A 23,693-nucleotide genomic window follows, 5' to 3' on the forward strand; every position below is an offset into this window, starting at 1 on the left:
TTCATGTTTGTTAGCACTGAGAGGACATTTAGTCTCTATGCTTTTTCTTGCATAGTAACACATGCTTCTTGAGAAAAGTTCAAACATCCACAAAGCACTAAGTGAATACACATCCCTCATATTATTCTCATTTTTTTGCAGAGCCCCTGTGACCTCTGTGTTTTTATGCAGTTATTTCTGCATGACCCCTGAGGAACAGGGGGAAACCAGCTTAATCTGCCATGACTTCTTTATCAGTCCCTTTAGGGACAGCTCTGCCTCTCCAGAGCAGAAACATTTGCTCTCCTGCATTTCCTCACCTCTCCAACCCCCTCACTGCCCTCTTCTTGTGGTGTCAGAGTGTTGGACAGGGGAAGGCTTTCACAGCCTTCTGGCCAGGTCAGGGGAACTTGAACTTGGGTGGGCAGGCAATCCTGTGTTGATGGAGGAGACTGGTTGGACACCTCTGCAAAACAGTGATCAGGAGATGGGAATGATGCATCAGTTGCATGGTGAAGGCAGTGGGGACCATGGACAGGTGTGGCCAGGGTCACATGCTCAGTGCCACATACATGGAGGGGCTTCAGGTTGCTGTGTGCAGAAAGGCAGGGAGGGAGGGAGGAGTGAGGCAGCGTGTCATAACTGAAGCACAGAGAATTGTGGCTTGGACAAGGTACCACCAGGGACACCTTCCAATTCCAGAGTTGAGTAGCGGGGGAATGGTTAGGACTCAGAATTCACCAGAAATGAAGGAAGCAGAAGAGGCCAAGGCACCTCCTGGCCTGGGTCATGTACATAGGTCAGTGAACAATGCAGGGGACCAAGTGTGAGGACCGACAAGTGATGTGTGGGTGCACGTAAAGGTGAACGTCCTTACATGTTCTTTCCTGCACACCTGGGGGCAGGGTCTGTGGGATTGCTGCTTGAGGGGGTGTGTATCTGAGCTTGTTGTGGAAATGGTTAGATCACTTTCCAGAAAGGCTGTGGTCATTTCACTCACACACAACGTGGCCATTTGGGGCCAAACATTTCCTTCTAAGAGCGTCAAAGCTAGAAGAGATTCCAAGGAACATTCTGTGTCCCACCACACAGATGGGGAGACCAAGTTGAGCTAACTCAAATCATTTGCCCAGAATGAACCCATAAAACCAGGACTAGAACTCCTGATGCCCCGTCAGTGAAGGATTTACTGCCCCACTGCAGTTGCCCGAGAGAGCCAGCCAGCACCGCCCACTCTCCTAGGGCCCTCCCTGCAAGTGAGGGGCCTCCATCGAATCAAGAGGCCTGTGGTTCAGATGGAGGCAGGCGGCCCTCCTGCAGCTTGCTTCCTAAAGCTCTCTTCTCCCAGGTGGTGGCCACGGATGACCTCCTTGGCTTGGTCCGGACTTGGAAAGAAAAACTGGGCCAGAGGATTCAGTACCTGAATTGCAGGCTGGACATCGTATACACGACTCAAGTTGTCTTTACTGTAAGGAACAGACAGTAGAGGAAGGGAATGGGAAGTAGGGAAGGGTGGGTGAGCTGTCACGGCTGGGCTCTCAGGAGACCTGCAGAGCTCAGTAGAGCCTGAGGGAAGAGACGGCTCCCAGGGTCCTGCTGAACACCAGGCCTACCAGGTTGCCTTGGAAAGACCATAGGCTGTGCAGTCAGATCTGGGATTCAAATCCCAAATAGTCCACTTCCCTGCCATCTTAGGAGATTCCTCACCTCCTGGCACCATCTCCTCACCTTCACCAAGACCTACCACCTGCCAGCTCTCAGGCTACCCTTGCCTTTCAGCCTTTTCCTTCCCACCCATGCGCATAAGCAACCACTGGCTTCTCCCCACCCCACCTCCACCAACCTCTTCCTGCCCACATGGCTGCCCTTTTCCTCTCACGTTCCCTCATGATCCACTCCCTGAACTACAGCCAGACATAATGTTGGAGAAGGTCAGTCTGACTGTGCCACTCTCCTGATCACTCAGGGTGAAATCCACATCCTTCAACTGAGCCTTCACAGCAGCCTCTTTGGTCTGCCCTCCATGGTCTCTTCATTTCTCACCCCCACTCCCACCCAAAAGACATCACTTCCCACTGGGCCTTCTCTCACAGACCACAGTGATGTCTCCATTTTTAGGGGCTATCTCTCCAGACTGTGTACCCCAAGAGGGCAGAGCTTCTGTCACCGCCACCCTGCACTCAGCCCCTCACATCAGGTTTTGAACACCAGAGACACTCAACCAACTTCCAGGAGTGTGTGACATAGAACAATATGGGAATAAGTGGACATCCCTCAAGTTCTGCTCTCACTGCCATGTTTTGAACCAGTCCTTCCTTCTATGGGGAGGCGCTTCCCACCATGCCACCAATACTAACCCTCCATCATACCACCAGCATCATACCACCTGCGCCCTTCAAGAAAGAACTCAGGAGTCCAGCTAGGGTCCTTCCCTCTTGTAGTCCACTGCTGAGACAAGACTCAAAATAGGGAATAGCCTAACTAAGCCCTCATTGAGGGCCACTACTCCTACCCTTTCTCTAAGGTCTGACTTGTAGGGCGTGTTGGCCACTCACTTGTCCACACATTCATTCATTCATTCACCCATTTTAAGAACACTGCCTGGACACATCTATGGGCTGGCCTTGTAAATCCATGACCCTCAGCCTCATGGAAGACTTTGGAACTTTTCCTTCATAGCATTGGTCACAATTTTAACTAGACATTTATTTGTAGAAGTGCATGTTAAATGTTTGTCTCTCTGACTAGACTGTAAGCCCTATAAAAACAAAGATCACATGTTACCTCTCCACCCTGTGTCCCAGGACCCAGCCAGAGCCTTGCAGAAAGCAGGTACTTGGGAAATATTTTTGAAAGCCACATGCACATATAAATGAATGAATGAATGACTCTCTAAAGGATATATGACCATTACCATTTTTTAGAAGGAAAATACAGACTCAAAGAATCAGGCAGCTAGCCTCCTGCTGCAGCCCCTGGGCAAGGTGCTTTTGGAACATGAACCCAGCTGCCTTCATCCCTAGCATGTAGACTGGGCCCACACACTCAGGCCCTTCTCTTGGGCCTGCAGGATGACATCATGATCGATATGGAGGTGGAGAGTGACATCCTGGTGTCTTCAGAAGTCCTTGAAGAGGAAGCCAAGGTAGACTTGGTCACCCCTGAGTCCTTTGCCCAGCCCAGCTGCATGGGGAAGTCCATGATTGAAGACCCGGCTGTGGAAGTTGTCAAGAAGATCCTGCAGTGAGTGGCCATGGGGTGTACATGGCCTCAGTTTCCTCCTCTAAAATGGGCCTCATAATAGGACACGTTCACATGGTATTATGTGCTAACTGGGATGGTACCCAATGCCTGCCCTGAGCTGTCCTCATGGTCACTGGGGAAAGCTCATATCCTTTCCTTTGGTTTCAGACTTCCCAACTCAAAATGCTCAACCCAGCAGTGCGACAAAGATCGGTTCCAGACAGGTAGAGACAAACAGGCCTGTGGGTCTTGGGGCACTGGCGGTGGGAAAGCCAGTGTTGCCACCTGGTCCATCCTCACCTTGGGTCCTCTGTTCTTGTCCTGGGTGCTCATCACCCAAAGGCTTGAAGCGACACCGGAACCGGGGAGAACATGTCGTGAGAAAGGCCCTGTCCAGTGCCAGTGCCACTTCAACAACGAGGTAGGTCTGCTGGGCTGCTGAGGATCTCCCCTTCCCAGATGCCTTCCTTGTCCCCATAGACATAGGCCAGAGACCACCCTGTCCATTTATCAGACTGTCCTCGGAAAGTACCACCTGTACTCCCAGCTCTGAGACCCCATTGGACCCAGTGAGAGGTTGGCTCTGAAGCTGGCATTAGTCAGGTCTGTGCTCATTCCTGCTGAGTGATGCAGCTCACACAGGCCTCCCACCTTGAGATCCCATCTGGGCATTCAGTGGTTTGCCATGGTCACAACTGGTAGATCCCAGCCCTCCTCCCATACCCATTCTTCCCAGTCAAAAAGAGGGACATTGGAGATGGCTTTCTCTCCAGGAGAAATTCTGGGCCTCTGCATCCTGGTCAGGCACTCTGCCCATTATGCCCCTGTAGAGGTCATTAGACTCATTACTCAGTGAATGTGGGCCCCGCTGGCCCCTGACACTGATTCAACAGAAGGCAAGTAACAGAGCCAGTGGTTGAACTGACTTTTGGGTCCTCTGTGAGCCCTCATTTATATGGTTTGATTCCTGGTTTTGAGGAAGTAGCGGTGAGGCAATTCCTGCTTTGCATACCTCCAAAAGGTCCATGAACATGAATGCCATCTGCAACGTGGAAATAAACCTAAGACCAACCAAATGAGAAAAGCAAAGGCTATTTATTCGGAGCTTGGTACAGCAAGGGAGTCAGCCATCATTACTTCTGTTTTAGCAGAGACTCAAAGGCAGACAAGAGCGAAAAAACTGTATAGTGGAGAAAAGGAAGGCTTTAAATGTGCCTTTATTGGAGGCTGTTGATGTGGGGAAGCTGGAGGCAGGACAACTAGCAGCAGGGCATTCTATGTGATTATTTAGGGCTGTGTACTTGACTTTCCCTGATTGGTTCTAAGTTGGAAGCAGGGACAAAATTCAGGGAAGCTGTCAGTAATCAAGTCCCGGCCATTTGGAGATGATTGTTACAGGAGTTATTGTTTGGCATTCTGGATTGCCACTAGAGATGACAATATGGCTTCCTCCAGATTGACTTCTATCAGGCTGGCTTCCCGAGTTGTTTATTATAGACAAGGAATTGGTTTCCTGGGCACGTTGCTGCAGGTTTGGGGTCAGAGTTCTGTATTTTTGTATAGTCCAGCTATTGCCCATCTGTATATTCAGTCTCTCAGTGGTTACAAAATGAAGTCCATGTTGCTGGGGCTGTCTGATGTTGCATAGGACATGCTTACACTAAAAATTATTCACTTCTTATATGGAATTCAAGTTTAACTGGGCACATTGTATTTTTGTTTGAAAAGCACCTCAACCTGTTTTTCTTTGGGTCCTCCTCACAGGAAAGCAAGGATATGAATTTCTGGCCCCTTGCCCCTTCCCAGGGGCCTTGGGTCAGTTTTAGCAATAAGGACTTGACCCCCACAATAAGCATCTCCAAAGCTTTGAGGAGTAGGGAAGTATCTTGAAGGATTCAGGCCCAGACATGGGGGTCACGGTGTCCCACAGGCAGACGCAGGGCCTCCAGCAAGTTAGGTGGGGCTCCCACAGACCTGTCTGTCTACCCCAGCCTCCAGAACACTGATCCACCTTTGTCCCACAGCATCACACGGTACTCCAAGCCCAACCGAATGGACAGAAAGTACCAGGTGCTCGGGGAGAAGCCGCCGCCGCCAGCTGAGTAAGTGGCACCTTTTCCTTTAAGTCCATTTTAACTTGTTGTCTCTGTGAAGGGGGTGGTTAAATCTGACACAGCTGAGGGGAAAATAAGAAGTGGGGGGGCAGAGCAGGAGAGATTTGCAAGGGGAAATATGAGGGTCAAGGTCAGTTTGTCTCATCCCATTTCACCTAAATTTGTTGAGAGACATTTTCACCAAAATTTCACATTTTCTAAGTTAAGCTTTTTGGGGTAGCGGGAAGCACACCTCTTTCAAGTCTGGGATTTGTTTGTGGGTTTTTTTCTTCAATTTTTTAATGCCTCACCTCCCTCATTCCTCTTTCCCTTTATTTTAATTTCATTTATTAAAACAAACTCTGTTCCACTTAATGGCTACATTTCAAGCAAATAAGCAACTTAAGAAAATTGAAAGCAATCAAAGAGACTCAGAGATACCCTCTCCCCCTTAATCAGGGAACTCATCATCAGCCTTTTTGCCCCACTGGTCTTATCTCTGGGGTTTGTGAAGTTTGCAAAGAAGGGTGGTTTTCAGGGCATCTGGGTGGCTTAGTTGGTTAAGTGTCTGACTTTGACTCAGGTCATGATCTCATGGCTCGTGGGTTCAAGCCCCATGTCAAGTTTTGAACTGACAGTGGAGAGCCTGCTTCGGATCCTCTGTCTCCCTATCTCTCTGTCATTCTCCCAGCTCTCTCTCTAAGAAATAAATAAACATTAAAAAATAAAGAAAAGAAGAGTGACTTCAGGACCTAGAAGTTGGGTCCAAGTCAGCAGCTAGATGCTCCCTTGTCCCATTCACAAAAAGGCATTCCTCATCATCAAAATCTTGACTCTCAACTTTTTATAGTTCTGTCATTTTATCACATGTGTATATTCATGTAACTATCACCACAATCAAGAAACAGAACTGTTCCATCACCACCAACTGTATGTCACTCCTGTCACTCCTTTATAGCTGTACCCATGCCCTCTCCCTCTCCATCCCTAACCCTGAGCAACCACTGATCATTTTCCATCCCTATTATTTTGTCATTTCAAGAAGGTCATATAAACAGTCTCATACAGTGTATGACATTTGCAGAGTGGCTTTTTGTACTCAATATGATGCCCTTGAGATCCACCTAAGTGGTCACATGTATCACTAGTTCATCCCTTTGTATTGCTAAATAGTTAGCCACAGTATGGATGCACCACAGTATTTTAGTGGTGAAAAAAAGATCACAGGCTAAACAGAAAAAAAAAAAATCAAGCACTTATGAAATCTCTGAAAGGGAGAGACTTTCCTAGCATAACACAGTGGTGAATTGCTCAGAAAATGGAATCAGACTGATGATGTTTTTACCCCCGCCTTGGGACTCTGGCTAAGTGACTTCTCCCCAAGCCTTCACCTTCCCTGTGCATGTGGGTAGAAGAGAGTCCTCTTCTTGGAATTGTGAAGACAAGCCAGCAAGTCGTCTACAGGTCGCCCTCAAGTAATGCAGGATCATCACCTCAAGAAGCACTAGATGAAATCACACGGAAAAAGATGGAAAATTTTGGCAAATAAATTTTTAAACTCCTTTGAGATAAAATGCAATTAAAAGTTAGATAACAACCAGTCAAGACACAATAGTGGTAAATAAAGACAACAAAGGAAAAATTGGCTCCTCTCCCCATCCCCTTCCCCCAGAAAATTGCTAAAGAAATTTCCAGCACACAATAGGGTAAGGGGAGAATTGGAAGAGACCACACGTGAGGAAGAAATAAAATTAGGAACAAACATGTGGACAAAACACTAATTCTCACTAGAATGCAAACAAATGAAAAGGGAACAAATCCATTCCATATTTTGCCCAACATTAACCAATATGTAAATAGATTTTAGAGGAAGTTCCCAGTTTATCAAGGGAGGGTGCAGATGGTCCCTCCCAGGCACTGCCAGTGGGAGGTGTTAAGGAAAAAATTATTCTGATACTTGTTAAAACAGTAAGGAATACTTTATGTGGGACCATTGCAATAGGCACCAAGACTGTTGCAACAGGGAAGAGGGATGGGGCTCAACTCAGAATACAATAAGGACAAGAAAAGATTTATAGCCGAAATGCAGAGTGAGGAGGTCAGTAGATTGAAAATTCAACGGTAGTGGATTCTTGCCTACTTAGCAGGATTCTTGCTGCAGGCAGGCCATGGCTATTGGAAATCAGAGGTGCTCAGATATTGGGTGGGGTGGGTGGGTAGTATCTGAACTGACTTAACAGTATTTTTAATTATTTATTTATTTTTTAAAATCTTTATTTATTTATTTTGAGAGAGAGAGAGATTGAGAATCTCAGGCAGGCTCCATGCTGTCAGTGCATAGCCCAACATGGGGCTCGATCTCATGAACAGTGAGATCATGACCTGAGACAAAATCAATAGTCCAATGTTTAACCAACTGAGCCACCCAGGTGCCCCTGACTTAGTAGTATTACTAACATAGGACATAGCAAGCCAAAGGCGGTGTCCAAGGATGAGGCCTAGTCAAATAGTAGACAAGGGAAATAAAAGCAAAAATTAACTATTGGGACATCATCAAGATAAAGAGCTTCTGGGGGCACCTGGGTGTCTCAGTTGGTTAACCTACCGACTTTGGCTCAGGTCATGATCTCATGGTTCGAGTTCGAGCTCCGTGTCGGGTTCTGTGCTGACTGCTCAGAGCCCGGAGTCTGCTTCAGATTCTGTGTCTCCCTCTCTCTCTGCCCCTCCCCTGCTCACACTCTGTCTGTCTCTCATTCTCAAAAGTAAACATTAAAAAATAAGATAAAAAGCTTCTGCACAGCGAAAGAAACAATCAACAAAACTAAATGGCAACCGACAGAATAGGAGAAGATTTTTGCAAATGACATATCAGATAAAGGGTTAGTATCAAAAATCTATAAAGAACTTATCAAACTCAACACCCAATAAAACAAATAATCCAGTGAAGAAAAGGGCAGAAGACATGAATAGACACCTCCAAAGAAGACATCCAGATGGCTAGCAGTCACATGAAAAGATGCTCAACATCACTCATCATTGGAGAAATACAAATCAAAATCACAATGAGATACCACCTCACACCTGTCAGAATGGCTAAAATTAACAACTCATGAAACAACAGATACTGGAAGGGATGCAGAGAAAGGGGAACTCTTTTACACTGTTGGTGGGAATGCAAACAGGTGCAGCTACTCTGGAGAACAGTATGGAGGTTCCTCCAAAAAAAAAGCAAAAAACAAAAAAAACAGAAGTATCTTACCAGCAATTGCACTGTTAGGTATTTATCCAAAGGATACAAAATGCTGATTTTGGGGTGTGCGTGGGTGGCTCAGCTGGTTGGGCATCTGTCTCTTGATCTTGGCTCAGGTCATGATCTCATGGTTTGTGAGTTTGATCAAGCCCTGCGTCAGGCTCTACACTGACAGCCTGCTTGGAACTCTCTCTCATCTCCACCCCTACCCCACTTGTGCTCTCTCTCTCTCTCTCTCAAAATAAATAAACTTTAAAAAATGCTGATTTCAAGAGGCACATGCGCCCCAATATTTATAGCAGCACTATCAACAGTAGCCAGATTATGGAAAAAGCCCAAATGTGCATTGACTTATGAATGCATAAAGAGGTGGTACACACACACACACACACACACACACACACACATACACACACCACAGGAATATTACTCGGCAATCAAAAAGAATGAAAATTTGCCATTTGCAATGACCTGGATGGAACTAGAATGTATTATGTTAAGCGAAATAAGTCAGTCAAAATATATGATTTCACTTATATGTGGAATTTAAAAAACAGATGGACATAGGGGAAGGGAAGGAAACCATAAGAGACTCTTCAATAAAGATGGTAGGGGATGGGCTAGATGGGGGATGGGCATTAAGGAGGGCACTTGGGGTGAGCACTAGGTGTTACATGTAAGTGATGAATCACTGGTTCTACTCCTGAAACCAATACTACACTGTATGTTAACTAACTTGAATTTAAATAAATAAATTTTAAAAAAAGAAAGATTAAAAAAATCAGAAAACCTAGCAGTCCAAAAATAGAGGATTGCAAACCATGGTGCTTACATACTAGATGGTGTTACACAGCCATTTAAAAAGATATCTTAATGTGGGGGAACACTTAACAAGTGAACAGAATGTAAAATACACATGAACCTAATTCCAAACTGACTTTAAAAGCAGCCAGAAGGAAATACAATAAAATGTTGGCATTCATTTTCTCCTTTGCTTTTCAGTATATTTCTAATTTTCTTTAGTTATGATGAGTGAATTTTAAAATGAAACAGTGAGTGGCCTATATACATATGTTTTAGAAATTGGCTGCATCACTTAACAGAAATTGTGAAAAATTAAGTGTCCTACATCTTAAGGTTCTAAGTTAAATTAAGTTCTAATACATCTATCCCTTCCCTTATTTCACTTTTACTATTGAGATAATTAACTTAACTGGCCAGGAATATCCACTGGTACTGGGCAACTTTGTTTAATAAAGCCCCAGTGTGTACAGAGTGAGCCTAAATGGCAGAGGTACCGGAAGGCGGATGTTTGGTCCTACAGGAAGTCCTGCTTGTTTGATTAATATTTATAAGAAATTGTTCTTTCTTTCTTCAACCAATACTGAGGTACAAATAAGTTCAGACTCTGTAGCAGGACTGGGGGTCCCATGGTGAGCAAAACAGACACATGCGGTCTGTCTAGATGGAATTTACCATCTTCTAGAAGAGATAGAGTTTAATCAGCCGGTCACAAAAATCAATCCCAAATCCCTCTGTGGGGAGTGTTGTAGAGCTGAGGACCACTCTGAGAGCATTGGACCAGGATGGTCAGGAATTGCCACCAGGTTAGGATCTGAGGAAGAGCAGGAGCAAATGTGACCAAGAAGAAAGTTAACCATGTTCTCTGGGGAGGAATCAGTGTGTGCAAAGGTCCCAGGGCAGGAGCAAGTAGCTACAATGAGTGATGAGGCCAAAAGAGAATAGACTCTTGGAAGGGGCCAAACCCAGCTTATCACATAAAAGAGCCATTAAGCTAGACAAATAGAAATATTAGGTGAGAACACACCTGGGAATCACATGAACTGTCCAATCCTGGCTGGGCTGCTGAGCACTCAGAATGTTCTGTCCATTTGGTTTTGTCCACACCATTTGGTGTGATTAGACAAGACCCCTCAGGGATCTGTCTTTTGTGTCTTTCAGGGATTTTAAAGGGATCATCCTGACCCTCCTCTGGGAGAGCAATGAGCATCTGCTGAATGTTGTGGAGGTGAGGGCTGCTGCCCAGAGGCCTCTGCGTGCCCCTGGACTGGCTGCTGGCCATATGTCCCCAGCCACCTCTGCCTCTTAGATTTTGCTGATAATGGCTTTGTGGGTGAAATTGAGAGAAACAGACCCACAACCACAGCTACCTAGCTTCTGTCACCTCATGTGATGTTTTCTTCATCCTAAAAATTAAACCTCATTCATTCATTTATCCATTTACTGAGCCACCAAACATTTCTCGGACACTTACTATATGTCAGATACTGGGTGGGCTAAGAGGAACAAGCCCAGTCTCTGTCCCTGGGAGGCCAGCACCCCGCGTAGGGCAACAGACATGGCGGCACCACAGGGAGATGGATGGGGCTGCTGGAGCTACCGAGTGCACAGTTCCAGCACACCCCACACAGGGGTGTCTGTGTGCGTTCCTGTCGGCCTCCAGCTAGGCTGCAAATCCTTCAGAATAGGGTCTGTGAGTCATCCATATTTGTGGCCTTTGGCCTAGTACCTAGTTTGGCACTTCATAGAATTCTCTCAACCTGGTCGTTGGAATGAGATTCCATTTGGGTCTTGAAGGACAAAAAAAGAGTTTTGCCATTCAGTCACTTATGCCTTGAGTACTGGGATATTGGCAGTGGTAAAAAGGGCAGTTGGGTAGAAAGAGTGACATCAGGAGAATGGGCTAGGAGGTGTGGAGAGTGGGGTGGAGGATGCAGGAGCATGGGCCAGAGCCCCATGGTGAGCATCCTTGCCCAGACAGCATCGACCTCTTTTGCAGGAGTTTTACCACAAAGAGAAGCACTCAGTCACCAGGCCTGACTGCATGTACGAAAACTTTGACCAGTGTGCAGAGAATATCTGCAAGAGGATCCTGGAATACCATGTCCAGACAGATGAGTACCATAACTCCTGCCTCATAGGTGAGTCTGGGCGGCAGGCGGGCAGGTAGGTCGAGGGTGTGGCACATGCCACCAATTGAGCAGAGCCTGGGCTTCACAGCCTGGAGGGTGCCCTCCTGACCAGGAGGTCACTGAGCGAGGCACAGGAGCCTCCCTGTGAAAAGCTGCCATCTTGGAATTAGGTAAAAACATTGATCAGATTTAACTGGGAGGCACAACAACACTGAAAAAAAAAATGACTTTTCTTGAGAAATCTGGTGATTTGTATCACTAAAAATGTTTTGTTCATTGCACAGGTAATTTTGACAGCTTTATTGAGATAGTCACATACCACACAATTTGCCCGTGTAAAATCTCCAATTCAGTGGATTTTAGTATATTCTCAGAGTTGGGCAACGATCACTACTTCCCTGTCCCCCCATCACTGTCCCAGCCCTAAGCAACCACTCAACTACTTTCTGCCTCTGTAGATTTCCTATTCTGAGCTTGCATATGCACGGAATCACTGTGTGCTCCTTTGTGACTGGTTTCTTTCATTCTGCATAACATTTTCAAGGTTCATCCGTGTTGTAGCATGTGTCAGTATTTCATTCCTTTTCATGACTCACTCTTATTCCATTGTGTACATATGCCACGTTTTGTTTACCCTGCATCAGTAGACATTTGTCTGTTTCCACCTTTGGCTACTGTGAATACTGCTGTTATAAACATTCACATACACGTTTTGTGTGGACATACGTTTTCCTTTCTCTTGGATGTATAGCTAGGAGTGGAATTGCTGGGTCATGTGGTAACTCTGTATTTGAACGTTTGAAGAAAACTTTCCACGGGTATTTGTTAAGTATCAACTGTATGCCTGGCCCATGCTGGGCTCTGATGACCCCGATAGACACAGCCTCCTGGAGAATAGGGACGTGAAAACAGGCAGGTAGAATACATCTTGCCATTTACATTTATTGTAATGACATTAAAGAAGCTGTGAAAACACACCCAACGCCCACCTTTGCCCATTTCTCCACGTTCCTCTGCATCTTTGTCCATAGCCACGCATGTTTTATGCGGTTGTCAGTCCTAATTATTCCTGCTGTGTTGGGTAGAAGAGGGAGATGATTGGAGGAGAGCTAGACCTAGTTTCAAGGCCCAGCACTGCCTTCTCTCTGCCTTATGACCTTGACCAAGTCACCTCACCTCTGTGGGCCTTAGTTTCCTTGTCTGTAAACTGGAGATAAAGACAACACTCACTGTGCAAATTTTTTGAGGATTAAGCCCACTACACAGACTTGCCATATACAGAGGAAATAACCAGTGGTGGCTCTCACTACTGTGGCTATAGAATGACTGGCATTGAAACTACTGGAGCATTTTGTTTCTCTAGCTCAGAATGTCCCCATGTGAAGTCTGGGATCCTATCCTATGTGACCTTCCTCAAAAGAAAGGTTCTGTGGTCAAACGTATGGGTTTGGGAAATGCCGAAGATTATGTCCCTCTCTGGAAGAGTCACAGTTCCCATTAAATGGAGACTTCCATTTCCTGAAATTTGGAAGTCCAGTATGCTGACCACTTTTCCCACTGAAAACATTTACAAGTATTAGATATACCATTTTTGGGACAAGCTCTTTTAATTGATGAGCTACCCATAAAGTAAGAAATACACAAGGGTCCCACATTGGGTGAAAATAGGAACTCCAAGAAAGAAATTGAACAGTAACACATTGCCGTAAGGATATTGCTGACTCCCAGGTGAGCTTGAGCCTTTGTTTTCATGGCCTCCAGGGCTTTGGGAGCAGAAGACAAAGCCCCAGACCACCCATGGTGCAAAGTTTGGAAGGACACAAGCCACAGAAAACTGGGACCACCCCCTCAGGGCTCTAGCTGCAAAGTGGGGTGAATGAGACAGAAACCAAGTCCCCCTCCCCTGTCCTTCAGCACCACCAGCAGTAGCAACTAGAAGGAAACTGTCTTATTAAAAAACCTTGGTACTGGGTAAAGCAGAAGGGAAACTCTAATAAGAATCTGTAACTATAAAATGACCTTGGTGCCTGAAGTTAACTTTGTTTTTGTAGATCATCCAAAAGCCCTCCAACCGACAATTTAGCTTAAAATGGTCTTGAATTAGTGGTGCCCAGATGCTTATCTGGTAGACACCATAAATCCTTTCTAGAAAAGAAACCCACCTTCAATTCATGCCTCTAAGGAGTCTCACAAGTCAAATTTCCCAGAAGAGCTCACAGTAAACAAACAAACAACACACACACACACACACACACACACACACACACACGGAAAAGGCCCCTAAAGCATGAGGCAGCAGAAGGAGACAGTAAAACTTCAGATACTGAACCTATTAGACACAGAATATAAAATAATGTATTTATTACAGTTAAATTAAAAAGGATACTGGAAACATGAGGAAGGAGTGAGAGACTATGAAAATGACCAAATAGATAGGAAAGAGAACCACATAGAACTTCTATATTGGAAAAATAAATAGTTGAAATTTTGAAATTGTGAATGGCTTCTACTATCAGAGAAAATTTCCAAAACACAATGCAGAGAAACAAAGAGATGATAGTCTGGGAGAGGTAAAGGGATATGGATGAGAAGGTAGGTGTAACGTAGAGCTACTTAGGGGTCCCCAGGGACAGAAGGGGACCAGGGTCGAGGCAGTCTTTGAGGAGATAATGGATAAAACAGACTCCTCAAGGCTCCATGCACTTTTCATAAGCTGGGAAGTCCTGTAGAGTATTGAAGAGAAGTCCTTTGAATTTGCTTAATCTAGTATTTTCTGTACTGCTCTGACCACAGGATCCCTCCTAATGAGATAGCTATGACCACATTGTAGACCAAGTCCTTCTCTTTGGGAAATTGCTTTGGGGCTTTGTGGGAGAGATCACTTCAGCAGCTTGGCTCTGCTCTGTTCCCTCGCCTGGTCCCCCACCTCCCAACTCCTGTAGAATTACGGGCCCAGATGAGGAGATTTGAGGAGCTGCTGCCCCAGGTCTGCTGGCTGGTGATGGAGAACTTCAAAGAACACCACTGGAAAAGATTCTGTGCATCTGCCAAAGAGATCCGGGGACAGTTCTGGGATTATCAGGAAAAGCTGGAGATAAGGAAGGTGGGAGCCCCAGGACTAGTCCTCCTTCTCTGGGACCAAGGGCCCCTGGGAGCTCAGAAATGGGGGCAAGGCATAGGCAGAACTGGCCAGGCTGGCATTGTTGCATGGGGACTAAGGGACACAGGGCATTGGAGAAATGCCTTCTTCTTCATAGAAGGTGTTCAATAAACTCCTTTTTTGGATTTAACAAGTGGGTCTGCTGATTCTGTGGGAGTGTGGTCATTGACATGAGCAGCAAAGGTCTACCTGGTTCTTGGAGCACAGACATGGATGCCATTGATTTTATTGGACTTAAGGCTCTGGTTATACTGGGGCTGCTGCTCAGCTCTCCCACTCCCCAGCCCTCAGAGTCAGCTCCAGTCATGCCCCCATCTTGCCTTCTCTGCCTTCCTCTGTCCATCCATGGCCTTTCCCACACCCGGGTCAGAGCACACAAGTCTGACTATGGCCATTTAGCAGAGGGCATGGGCCCGTGACATTCTGGCCCTGACCTAGAGACCAGGTCAAAATCCCCACTGATTTCTGGATTGTTTGATTAAAGGATGAAAATGCCCAGAAGCTCCATCAAAATCTCGGACATCCCGCACATATCCAAGAAATGGAGTCTCTGTGTCAGGCAGAAGAGAAAAGGCAGAACGATTTAGACACTGTGATTATGGCAACCAGGGAGAAGCTTGAGGTCAGTAGTGCCATTGGCTGCCGGGCCTGGGTGCTGAGGGCTGTACTGCCCCCAGAGGGACTCCCCCAACTGACAGTCCAGCAACAGCACTGAGCATGGCCCCTAGATGGTACCCTGGCCAAAGGGGTCATGAAAGCCAGCAGGTTTCATAGAGCTGGCTGGTCATTACTGGCTGGCTTAACTTGCATCTTTTGATTTCTAAATGAGTTAATTACAAAATTACTAATGAGAACTTTTTTCAAGACCCACATCTATGTATTTTGTGTTTAGTGAATAACCTCTGGGTGTTCCTTGGCCACCTCTTTTTTTTTTTAATGTTTCTTTATTTTTGAGAGAGAGAGAGAGAGAGAGTGTAAGCAAGTGGGGGAGGGGCAGAGAAAGAGGGAGACACAGAATCCGAAGCAGGCTCTAGCCTCTGTGCTGTCAGCCCAGAGCCCGATGCGGGGCTTGAACTCACAAACTGTGAGATCATGACCAGAGCCAAAGTCAGATGTTTAACTGACTGAGCCACGCAGGCGCCCAGCTTGACCAGTTCTAAACCATTTCCTATCTTTGAGCCCAGTCAGCTCTTGGGAGAGGCCTCTTGGCTGAGGACCAGATGCCACTTAACTCAGACATAGTTGACTCATGGCTTTGGTCTCGTCTCACCTGCCAGCTCCCCAAGTCCTCCCTCAGCTGGCCTTGGGGGCAGACCCCTCTCCTTGCAGCCGCAGACTCCCCATGTTCCCTGCAGGAATTCACCAGGAAGTACGGCCGGTTTTTCATAGCCAGCCTGGCCACCTTCACCGAGAAGTTCCTGCTGCAGTTAGATGAAGTGGTCACCATCGACGATGTCCGGGTTGCAAGTAAGTGGTGCCGTGGACCTTGTGCCTGAGCCCCAGGGGTGGGGGTGAGGTGGAGGCAGATGGGCCCAGGACATCTGCTTTTCCCCAGCTCACTGGAATGAAAACAGATTCTCTAACGAGAGGACTGATGGTTTTTGGTTTTCGTTAACAGTAAGGTGTTGTTGTTTTTTTTAATGAAAAAAGTAAATCCCAAATGGGTCAAAAATTATATGTAAAAAAATAACCCTAATAGTAAATATTTTCATAATCTTGGAGTAGGGACAGCTTCCCTAAGTAGGAGATGAGAGCCAGAAGCTGTGAAGGCGATGGCTGGCACTCCTCCATGGCCAAAATAAAAACGAAGAAAAATGTCAAAAACTTGAAAGAAAAACCACAACTGGACAAATGTTCCTAACAGGCTATATATAGGCCAGAAAAAGACCTAACCTCCCCCATGGTAGAGGTTACATTTCTAAAAAGAGGTAAAGGGCAAACACATGCAATGCAAAAGAGAAGCAGTTCATATGTCCAGTGAGTATAAAAGATGCTTGACCTCACTGAGGATGAATAATGAGAATGTAAACACTATTAAGATATCATTTTTCACCAACAGCCTGGCAAGGTTTGCAAATTGAGTGACACCCAGCCCTGGTGAGAATGTCAGAAAGCCCAGGTACCACAGAGACCCCTGGAGAGGTGTACATCAATATCCCTGTCTTGGAGAGCCCTCTGTCAGCACCTGTCAAAATTCAGACGATGTATACCTTTCACCCGGCAGTTCTAACACTAGGAATATATCTGACAGAAATACTTACACAATTTTTCCAAAGATATCTTTCCAAGCATATTCATCACAGCACCATTTGATGTTGCAAAGAACTGGAAACAACACTAACATCCACGTGTAGGTGATTGGATCAGTAAATTATGGTCCCGATGTACAAGTGCATACTGGGCAGCCGTTAAAGGGGGTCAGTGTGTCTATGCGTGCCAGTGTGCAGAGTCAGGAAGGACTACTGTTATGGGAAAAAGCAAGTTCACAATTAGTACTTATCTATGATACCATTTTTTTAAAAAAGTGCATATGTGAGATAAACATATATTCACATATATGTATGTGAATCTGTGTGAGGGACAGACACAGAATGAGAAAGACAGAGCCTGAGGGACAGGTCCCACACTGTTGACAATGATCACCCCTGGTGGGTGGAATGGTGACAGACTCCTAAATTTTTTTCTTTTCCCCCGTTAGGTGATGTTTAAACTTTTTCTAACGTGTGTTTTGCTTTTATAACTATATAAAGATTAATATTTTTTTATTTTGTTTATTTTTGAAAGAGAAAGAGAGACAGAGACAGAGCATGAGCAGGGGAGGAGTCAGAGAAGGAGAGCGACACAGAATCTGAAGCAGGCTGAGACTGTGAGCTGTCAGCACAGAGCCTGATGCCAGACTCGAACTTATGAACTGCGAGATCATGACCTGAGCTGAAGTCTGACGCTTAACCGATTGAGCCTTCCAGGCACCCCAAGGTTTAAATCATATAGTAAATGTTATCCATTTACTTACCTAGTGAGTAATTAAAATATTTTACTTTTATTGTTAAGAGCTTTTGGGATCCCTGGATGGCTCAGCTGATTGAGTGTCTGACTCAATTTTGGCTCAGGTCGTAATCTCATGGTTTGATCAATCAAGTCCCATATCAGGCTCCATTCTGAGCATGGAGCCAGCTTAACTGTCTCTCCCTTTCCCTCTACCCGACTTGCTCACACGTGCACTCTCAAAAGTTTTTATTACAAAGACAATTCATTGTAAAAATTAAAAACTTGGGGTGCCTAGGTGGCTCAGTTGGTTAAGCGTCTGACTTTGGCTCAAGTCATGGTCTCACAATTCGTGGGTTCAAGCCCTGCATCACGCTCTGTGCTGGCAGCTCTGAGCCTGGAGACTGCTTCGGATTCTGTGTCTCCCTCTCTCTCGGCCCCTCCCTTGCTTGATCACTCTCTCTCTCTCTCTCTCAAAATAAATAAAAACATTTAAAAAAATATTTTTAATTAAAAACTCAATCTTAATTACAAAGAAAGGGAAGAACACAGTCCTTCTACTCAGAACTAAGTGCCCTTAATGTTTGCTGTCCTATCTTTCCAGTCCTTTCCTTTTGGGCACAGACCTGAGTGTGTGTGTGTGTGTGTGTGTGTGTGTGTGTGTGTGTTACAGGGTGAGTGTTCTTCCATGACCTAATTCGCCCTTGGGTGGACATTGGCCAAGCCAGTCAATCATCTTCTTGAGCATTTTCACTTGCTGTGCATTGCACTTTATTCATTAGTCCCCTGCTGTTGAACGTGGGGCCATTTCCAATTTTTCACTCCTATAATTGTGCTGAAGGGAACATCTTCATCCTTATATCTCTATTCTAGGTTCCTGGAAGTGGACTTTTTGGGTCCCAATGTATATGCATTTTGAGGTAGTGGTCATTTTCCCATATTGGAAGTCTCTGTGTCCAGTGCAGGCCTTGTTTGGGAAAGCAGGGCCTGCAGAGGCACTAGAGATGAGGCCTGAAGGAGGCTGGGCAGAGCAGGCAGCAGGGAAGCCACTCTTGGTAACTTGGAAGGAACCATGGAGCTGGAAGAGCCCCGTACCAGTCACAGGGAGGCCTCTCCTGCTGTAACTCCGGCTTCTGGGCCAAGCAGCCTGGCCCTGTCCTCCCTGGCAGATCAGGGCAGCTCCTGCCTGCTGACTGTCACTCGGCTGCTGCAGCCCCGTCAGGAAGGCACTTGAAAGGACAGGTCAGTGAGCCAGATATCAGAGGGACAACATTGAATGTGTTTGCCCCAGGGATAGTTCAGAACCCATTTGAGCTAGTATAAGCCAAAGAGGGGTCTATAAAGCTTATTTGGAGGCTTGTGGAAGCTGTGTGAAGGTCAGAGCGTCGGGCTCTGGGCTTTGGAGCTGGGAAGACCGCCTAAATCACACCTCCCATCACCAGCCCCCCCACCCCCCCGGGCCTTCAGATATGGTGCTTTCAGCTTCTCTGTGGGACTGGGCTCTGCCTCCCACTGGACACTCCAAGTCGGGAGGAAGGGAGCAAGCCCTCATCCCTCTAAACGTAGGGTCGGGGAAATCCCCTTGATCTCAGCCCGTGTGTGAGGCTATGGTCATAACCTGTCTTTTGCCTGCCAGGGATGGAGCCTACCAAACAGAAAACATCAATCCTCATACGGAGGAAACTCGCTAGGCTTTCCCTGAAGGAAGAAAGTGAGAAGCCCCTGATTGAGCGGGGGAGCAGGTAAGAGCCAAGAGCATTAAAGAATACCACCAATGGCTGAGTTTGCTGGAGCACGAGGCAGCGCCATAGTCAGGGGCAACTGGAAGCCTTGGAAAGGCATTATGTGCTAAGCCTCAGTTTCCTTGCCTGTGAAATGGGCATGGAAGCCCACCTTCTGTGGTATTACAAAGAGAAAGTTTAATGAGATTGTACTTAGAGTGCCCCTGGCACACAGTTAAGAGCTCACCAGCTATTAGTTCCTTTGATACGGACCCACAAAGGGGCCCCCAAAGAAAGGGAGGCCCATCCCAGTCTGGGGCACATTCTTGAGTCACTGGTCGCACTGTGGAGCGCTGCATGTGTGATAAGAGCTGTCAAAGTCCTTGTTCTCTGTGCCCCAAGAATGTGACTCTGGAAGAGGAAGTAAGGCGGTGATTTGCCCAACACAGTAGGAAAAATGGGCCAGGAATCGGTGACTGCCACCTGGCTGGCCCACTGCTGAGGAAACTGAGGCCTGCAAAAGGGAGACAACTAGAAGTGGAGCATTCCTCTCTCCCGTGCAGAACCCAAGATTCAGTGTGAAAGTAGGAAAAAGAACTTGAAGAAACTTAATGTTAAATGCTCAGTAAGGTTTTTCTTTTAAGGAAGACATTTAAAACATGATCTTTTAAAAAATAAAAAAAGGCAAAGATATGCCAAACGTTTCCACTGGGATTGGAGGGTGCACTGTGAAGGATGATGACAAGCATGTCAGACTTTTACATGCATGTTTATTTGTAGGAAGTGGCCAGGAATCAAACCCACTGAAGTCACCATCCAAAACAAGATTCTCCTCCGGAAAACATCATCCATCATCACCACCAAAACGACCCTGGGCCACCTGGCGGCTGTGGAAGCCCGAGATGCTGTCTACCTGGTGAGTCGAGAGACAGGGTGCAGATGGGCATGTCCTAGGGAGCACAGGGCAGCTCAGTTTGGCTGCCTTGGGAAGAAGGGAGCTTCCCGTCCCAAGGTGCCCTCATGTTTGGCCCATGGGGAAGGTGACCCCTGCCAGGGGGCCCCAGAGCACAGTGTCAACACTCAAGACAGTTAATGTTCACAGACTCATGTTTGTGGGTCATGTCCAATCCCAGTGATAGTGTGGGTCTGATGGCATGAGCCCCAGTGCCAGGGGGAGCCCAGCTGAGGGACACCCCACCCAGACTGAGGGGTGAAGGAAGACCTCTGGAAGAACAGTTGAGTCAGAGTGAGGGGACAGAGTAGTAAGAGGCACAGAGGCCATGGGGGCAGTGGGAGGCAGTGGGTAGAGCAGCTGGCAGTTACTGAGCACCTGCCATGGTTCTCTCAACATGAGGCATCTCACTGACTCCTCATAATGGCCCCATGATGGAAAGAATTGTCCACCTAGTACTGATGAGGACATTGAAGCTTAAAGAAATGTGTCCCCCTCGTGCTGCTATGAAGTAACAAAGGCAGGATTTGAGCCCAGTGCCTATTAGTCACCCCTGGGGCCTGTCTAAAGAGGAGGCTGCATCCAGATGCTGCCTGTGGCAGTGTTGGTCCTGGTGCCGAGAGAGAAATCTTGTCCTGCCCAGGGTACAAGATAGGCTGACCCCACTGGGGGAGAGCCCACGCCCTTCCCTGGCCACTATGCCAAGCTTGGGCAGAGGGGACACCTCTGTCGAGTTCAGTAAGGGCTCAAGGTGTGGAGGGATCAGCCTTACATGGAAACCAAGTCCCCTGAGCTCCAAGGAAGCCATAGTGCGGGATGGCAGTTAGGAATGGTGCAGAGTCCGGAATCATGGGGATGGGTCCTTGTCCCTGCTCAGCCTCTTTCTAGTTGGGTGACCCCAGGCAAGATTCTGAGCCTCAGTTTCCCCATCTATAAAACGACTGGACCTGCCGAATGGGTTGCTGGGCAGATTACATGAGAAGTGATTTCTGGAACCCTTGTCAGTGTCTGGAGTAGGTTAAAAACCACCCGCCAGTGGGGTATTGCATTCCTGTAGGTCCCAGAGTCCAGAAGTCCCTCCTCATCTGGCCTCCTCCTGCTGGTTTGCTCCCAGAAATATTTAGCATTATTCGAAGAGGAGTTGAAGAAGATCCAGGACGACAACACATTGCAGGTGAAGGAGGCTCAGCGCTGGAAGGACAGCTGGAAGCGCTCCGTGGATACCATCCAGGGCCTGTACTTGTGACACCCTCAACCCACCCCACATAAAGGTTCATTTTTTATGGACTCCTTCTCTATCCATCTGTCCGCCCATCCATCCATCCATCCGTTCATCCATCCCTGCTCTATACCCAGCACAGTAGCTTCATCAGTGACCAGGACATGGTGTGGTCCCTGCCCACGTGGATGGGTAAGGAGGACAGAGGTTAAAGGGGGTTCCATGTGGTTATCAGGGTTGGTGGGTCACAGGATTGGGCCACTTAAAATAGAGACCAGTAATTCAGAGGACATAATTCCAATAGGCATGCTTGGCACTTCATCTTGGAAAATGAAATAATAAAATTATCTGGGCATGGGTATATTTACATTTAACAAAGTGTAAGATAATTGCAACCATGCAACCCACAAAGAATTCATCCAGTCTTGATTGGGTATCTGCCTGGCAACTTGCCTGACCAAATTATAGCATTTTGAGGAAAATCTTCCAGGACTCCTTAATTTTCCTAGGGGCCCCTTAAATCTTGTGAGACTCAGATCCTTCCCTCTGGAAGCCTCCATCTTGCATCTTCCTTGCTGATTTTCTCTTCCTTGATTAAATGGCCTAACCACGCCAGATCTCATTTGTTAGTAGCTTTTTGTGGCACTTGGATGGACTGCTTACATTCCTTCCTTGATTTCATCAACTCCTGTTCCTTTTACCTGGTTTGCATTTTGACTTTGCATCAGTTTGGATTTTCCTATGCTTTACCTGTTTTAATGACTTGATGAGGTAGGCTTTTGCTCCCATTTACAGATGTGGAAACTCAAGTTCAGAAGGTCAAGACAACCTCCTCAAAGGTATACAGCCAGTATAGCGCCTCAGCATACTTTTTGGTTCCCCAAAAGTGGACAAAGACTTGGGGGCAAGCCATTGTTTTGGAGATGATCCCAAGAAGCATGAATGAGGTCATGGGGAAGGGGAGCCTGGAAGAAGCCTTGGCCTTGCTCTGGGCCCCTTCTAACCCTCCTCCACACACACCAGACACATCTGTCCTCCTCACCTGTCCCCCACCCTGCATTGCCTGTCCCCTGGCCTGTCGTTGACCTACCTCCTGACCTGTTTTCCTGTAGCCACTGTCCACACTAGGGACTGTGGGCTCATTGTAGTTCCAGGTGCTCACAGAAGTGGACTGCAAGACCCCAGTCCTTCTCCCAAAGCTACCCTTGGAACCTTAGGGACTTCCCTATCGAGCAGGTAGTTAGGGAAATGGATGCCACTGCCCCATGATAGAGCTGCCTCCAACCTCTTTCCATTCTCCCTCTTGTAAGTTCTCCCATGTCTGCTCTTTCTTGACCATGCCTCCATGTTCCCCACCCGAGAAGTCAGTGTGAGTGAATGTGCCTGAGCACATGTGAGTATGTGGAGAGGAAAATGACCTCCACAATAAAGAGGAGGTGGGCAGGGGCCCCCTGGCATCCTAGAGTTTCTCATCACCAAGTAAACTCTTTCAGGATGTGTTGAGCCCTGGCCTACAAGGCCAAAGCCCTTCCTTATCCTCTGGACTCTGCCCACCTCCTGGGCCCCAGACTGGTCCTTGACTCACTCTTGGCCTCAGTTTCCTAATTGTGCAATAAAAGCCTGATACAGAACCACATAAGTGGATGCTCAGTGAGGTCCAGCTCCTTCAAAACAGGTTGGAGTGTTGAGATGGAGTGATATGGGTACAGAAAGGAACACAGTGTATGGTAGCCAGGCTTTGTGTCCATGGCCAGGCACACACAAGGGGTCCAAGACCCAAGAAGAGTGCATACATGAGCCCGCAAGCTGATGTGTACGCGTGTACATTGTACTAGTAGCTCCACACATGAGGTTGGTCTCCTTCAGCCAGCTCTGTGCACCCCACAGCTGCTGAGGCCTGGGTCATATGTTCACCACTGGACCCAGCAAGGGCTGTCAGTCTCAGCCACTAGGATGAAGGGTGGGGAAGGGGCAGTTCCCTAAAGAAACACTAATGTCCTGTTCCCAACAGAAGAGTGCATGAATGTCAGCCAGGCAGAAGCACCAAGTCTCAGAATCATACAAGCTGCCTGCATACCTGTCTCTGCCACTATGCACAAAGGGTTGTGTCCCAGAGAAAGGGCCTATCTTGTACAAGGTCACATAGTGATACAATGGC

The 23,693-nt window shown here is 46.9% G+C and overlaps 1 protein-coding gene across 1 annotated transcript in view; it reads left to right on the forward strand.

The window, feature by feature from the left end:
• The window catches only part of CCDC180 (coiled-coil domain containing 180), a 62,182-nt gene extending 40,036 nt beyond the window's left edge, over positions 1–22,146 (forward strand). Inside the window, 13 exon segments of the mRNA XM_040481753.1 lie at positions 1,328–1,447; positions 3,050–3,222; positions 3,391–3,508; positions 3,510–3,643; positions 5,247–5,324; positions 10,528–10,594; positions 11,366–11,507; positions 14,441–14,601; positions 15,143–15,280; positions 16,014–16,125; positions 19,280–19,385; positions 20,145–20,280; positions 21,431–22,146. Coding sequence (XP_040337687.1) covers positions 1,328–1,447; positions 3,050–3,222; positions 3,391–3,508; positions 3,510–3,643; positions 5,247–5,324; positions 10,528–10,594; positions 11,366–11,507; positions 14,441–14,601; positions 15,143–15,280; positions 16,014–16,125; positions 19,280–19,385; positions 20,145–20,280; positions 21,431–21,562 — 1,617 coding nt within the window. The 3' untranslated portion in view covers positions 21,563–22,146.
• Positions 22,147–23,693: the final 1,547 nt, after the last annotated feature.

This window comes from Herpailurus yagouaroundi, unplaced genomic scaffold (genome assembly GCF_014898765.1).
Source record: "Herpailurus yagouaroundi ecotype Mexico unplaced genomic scaffold, PumYag 160, whole genome shotgun sequence".
NCBI classification, from domain to species: domain Eukaryota; kingdom Metazoa; phylum Chordata; class Mammalia; order Carnivora; family Felidae; genus Herpailurus; species Herpailurus yagouaroundi.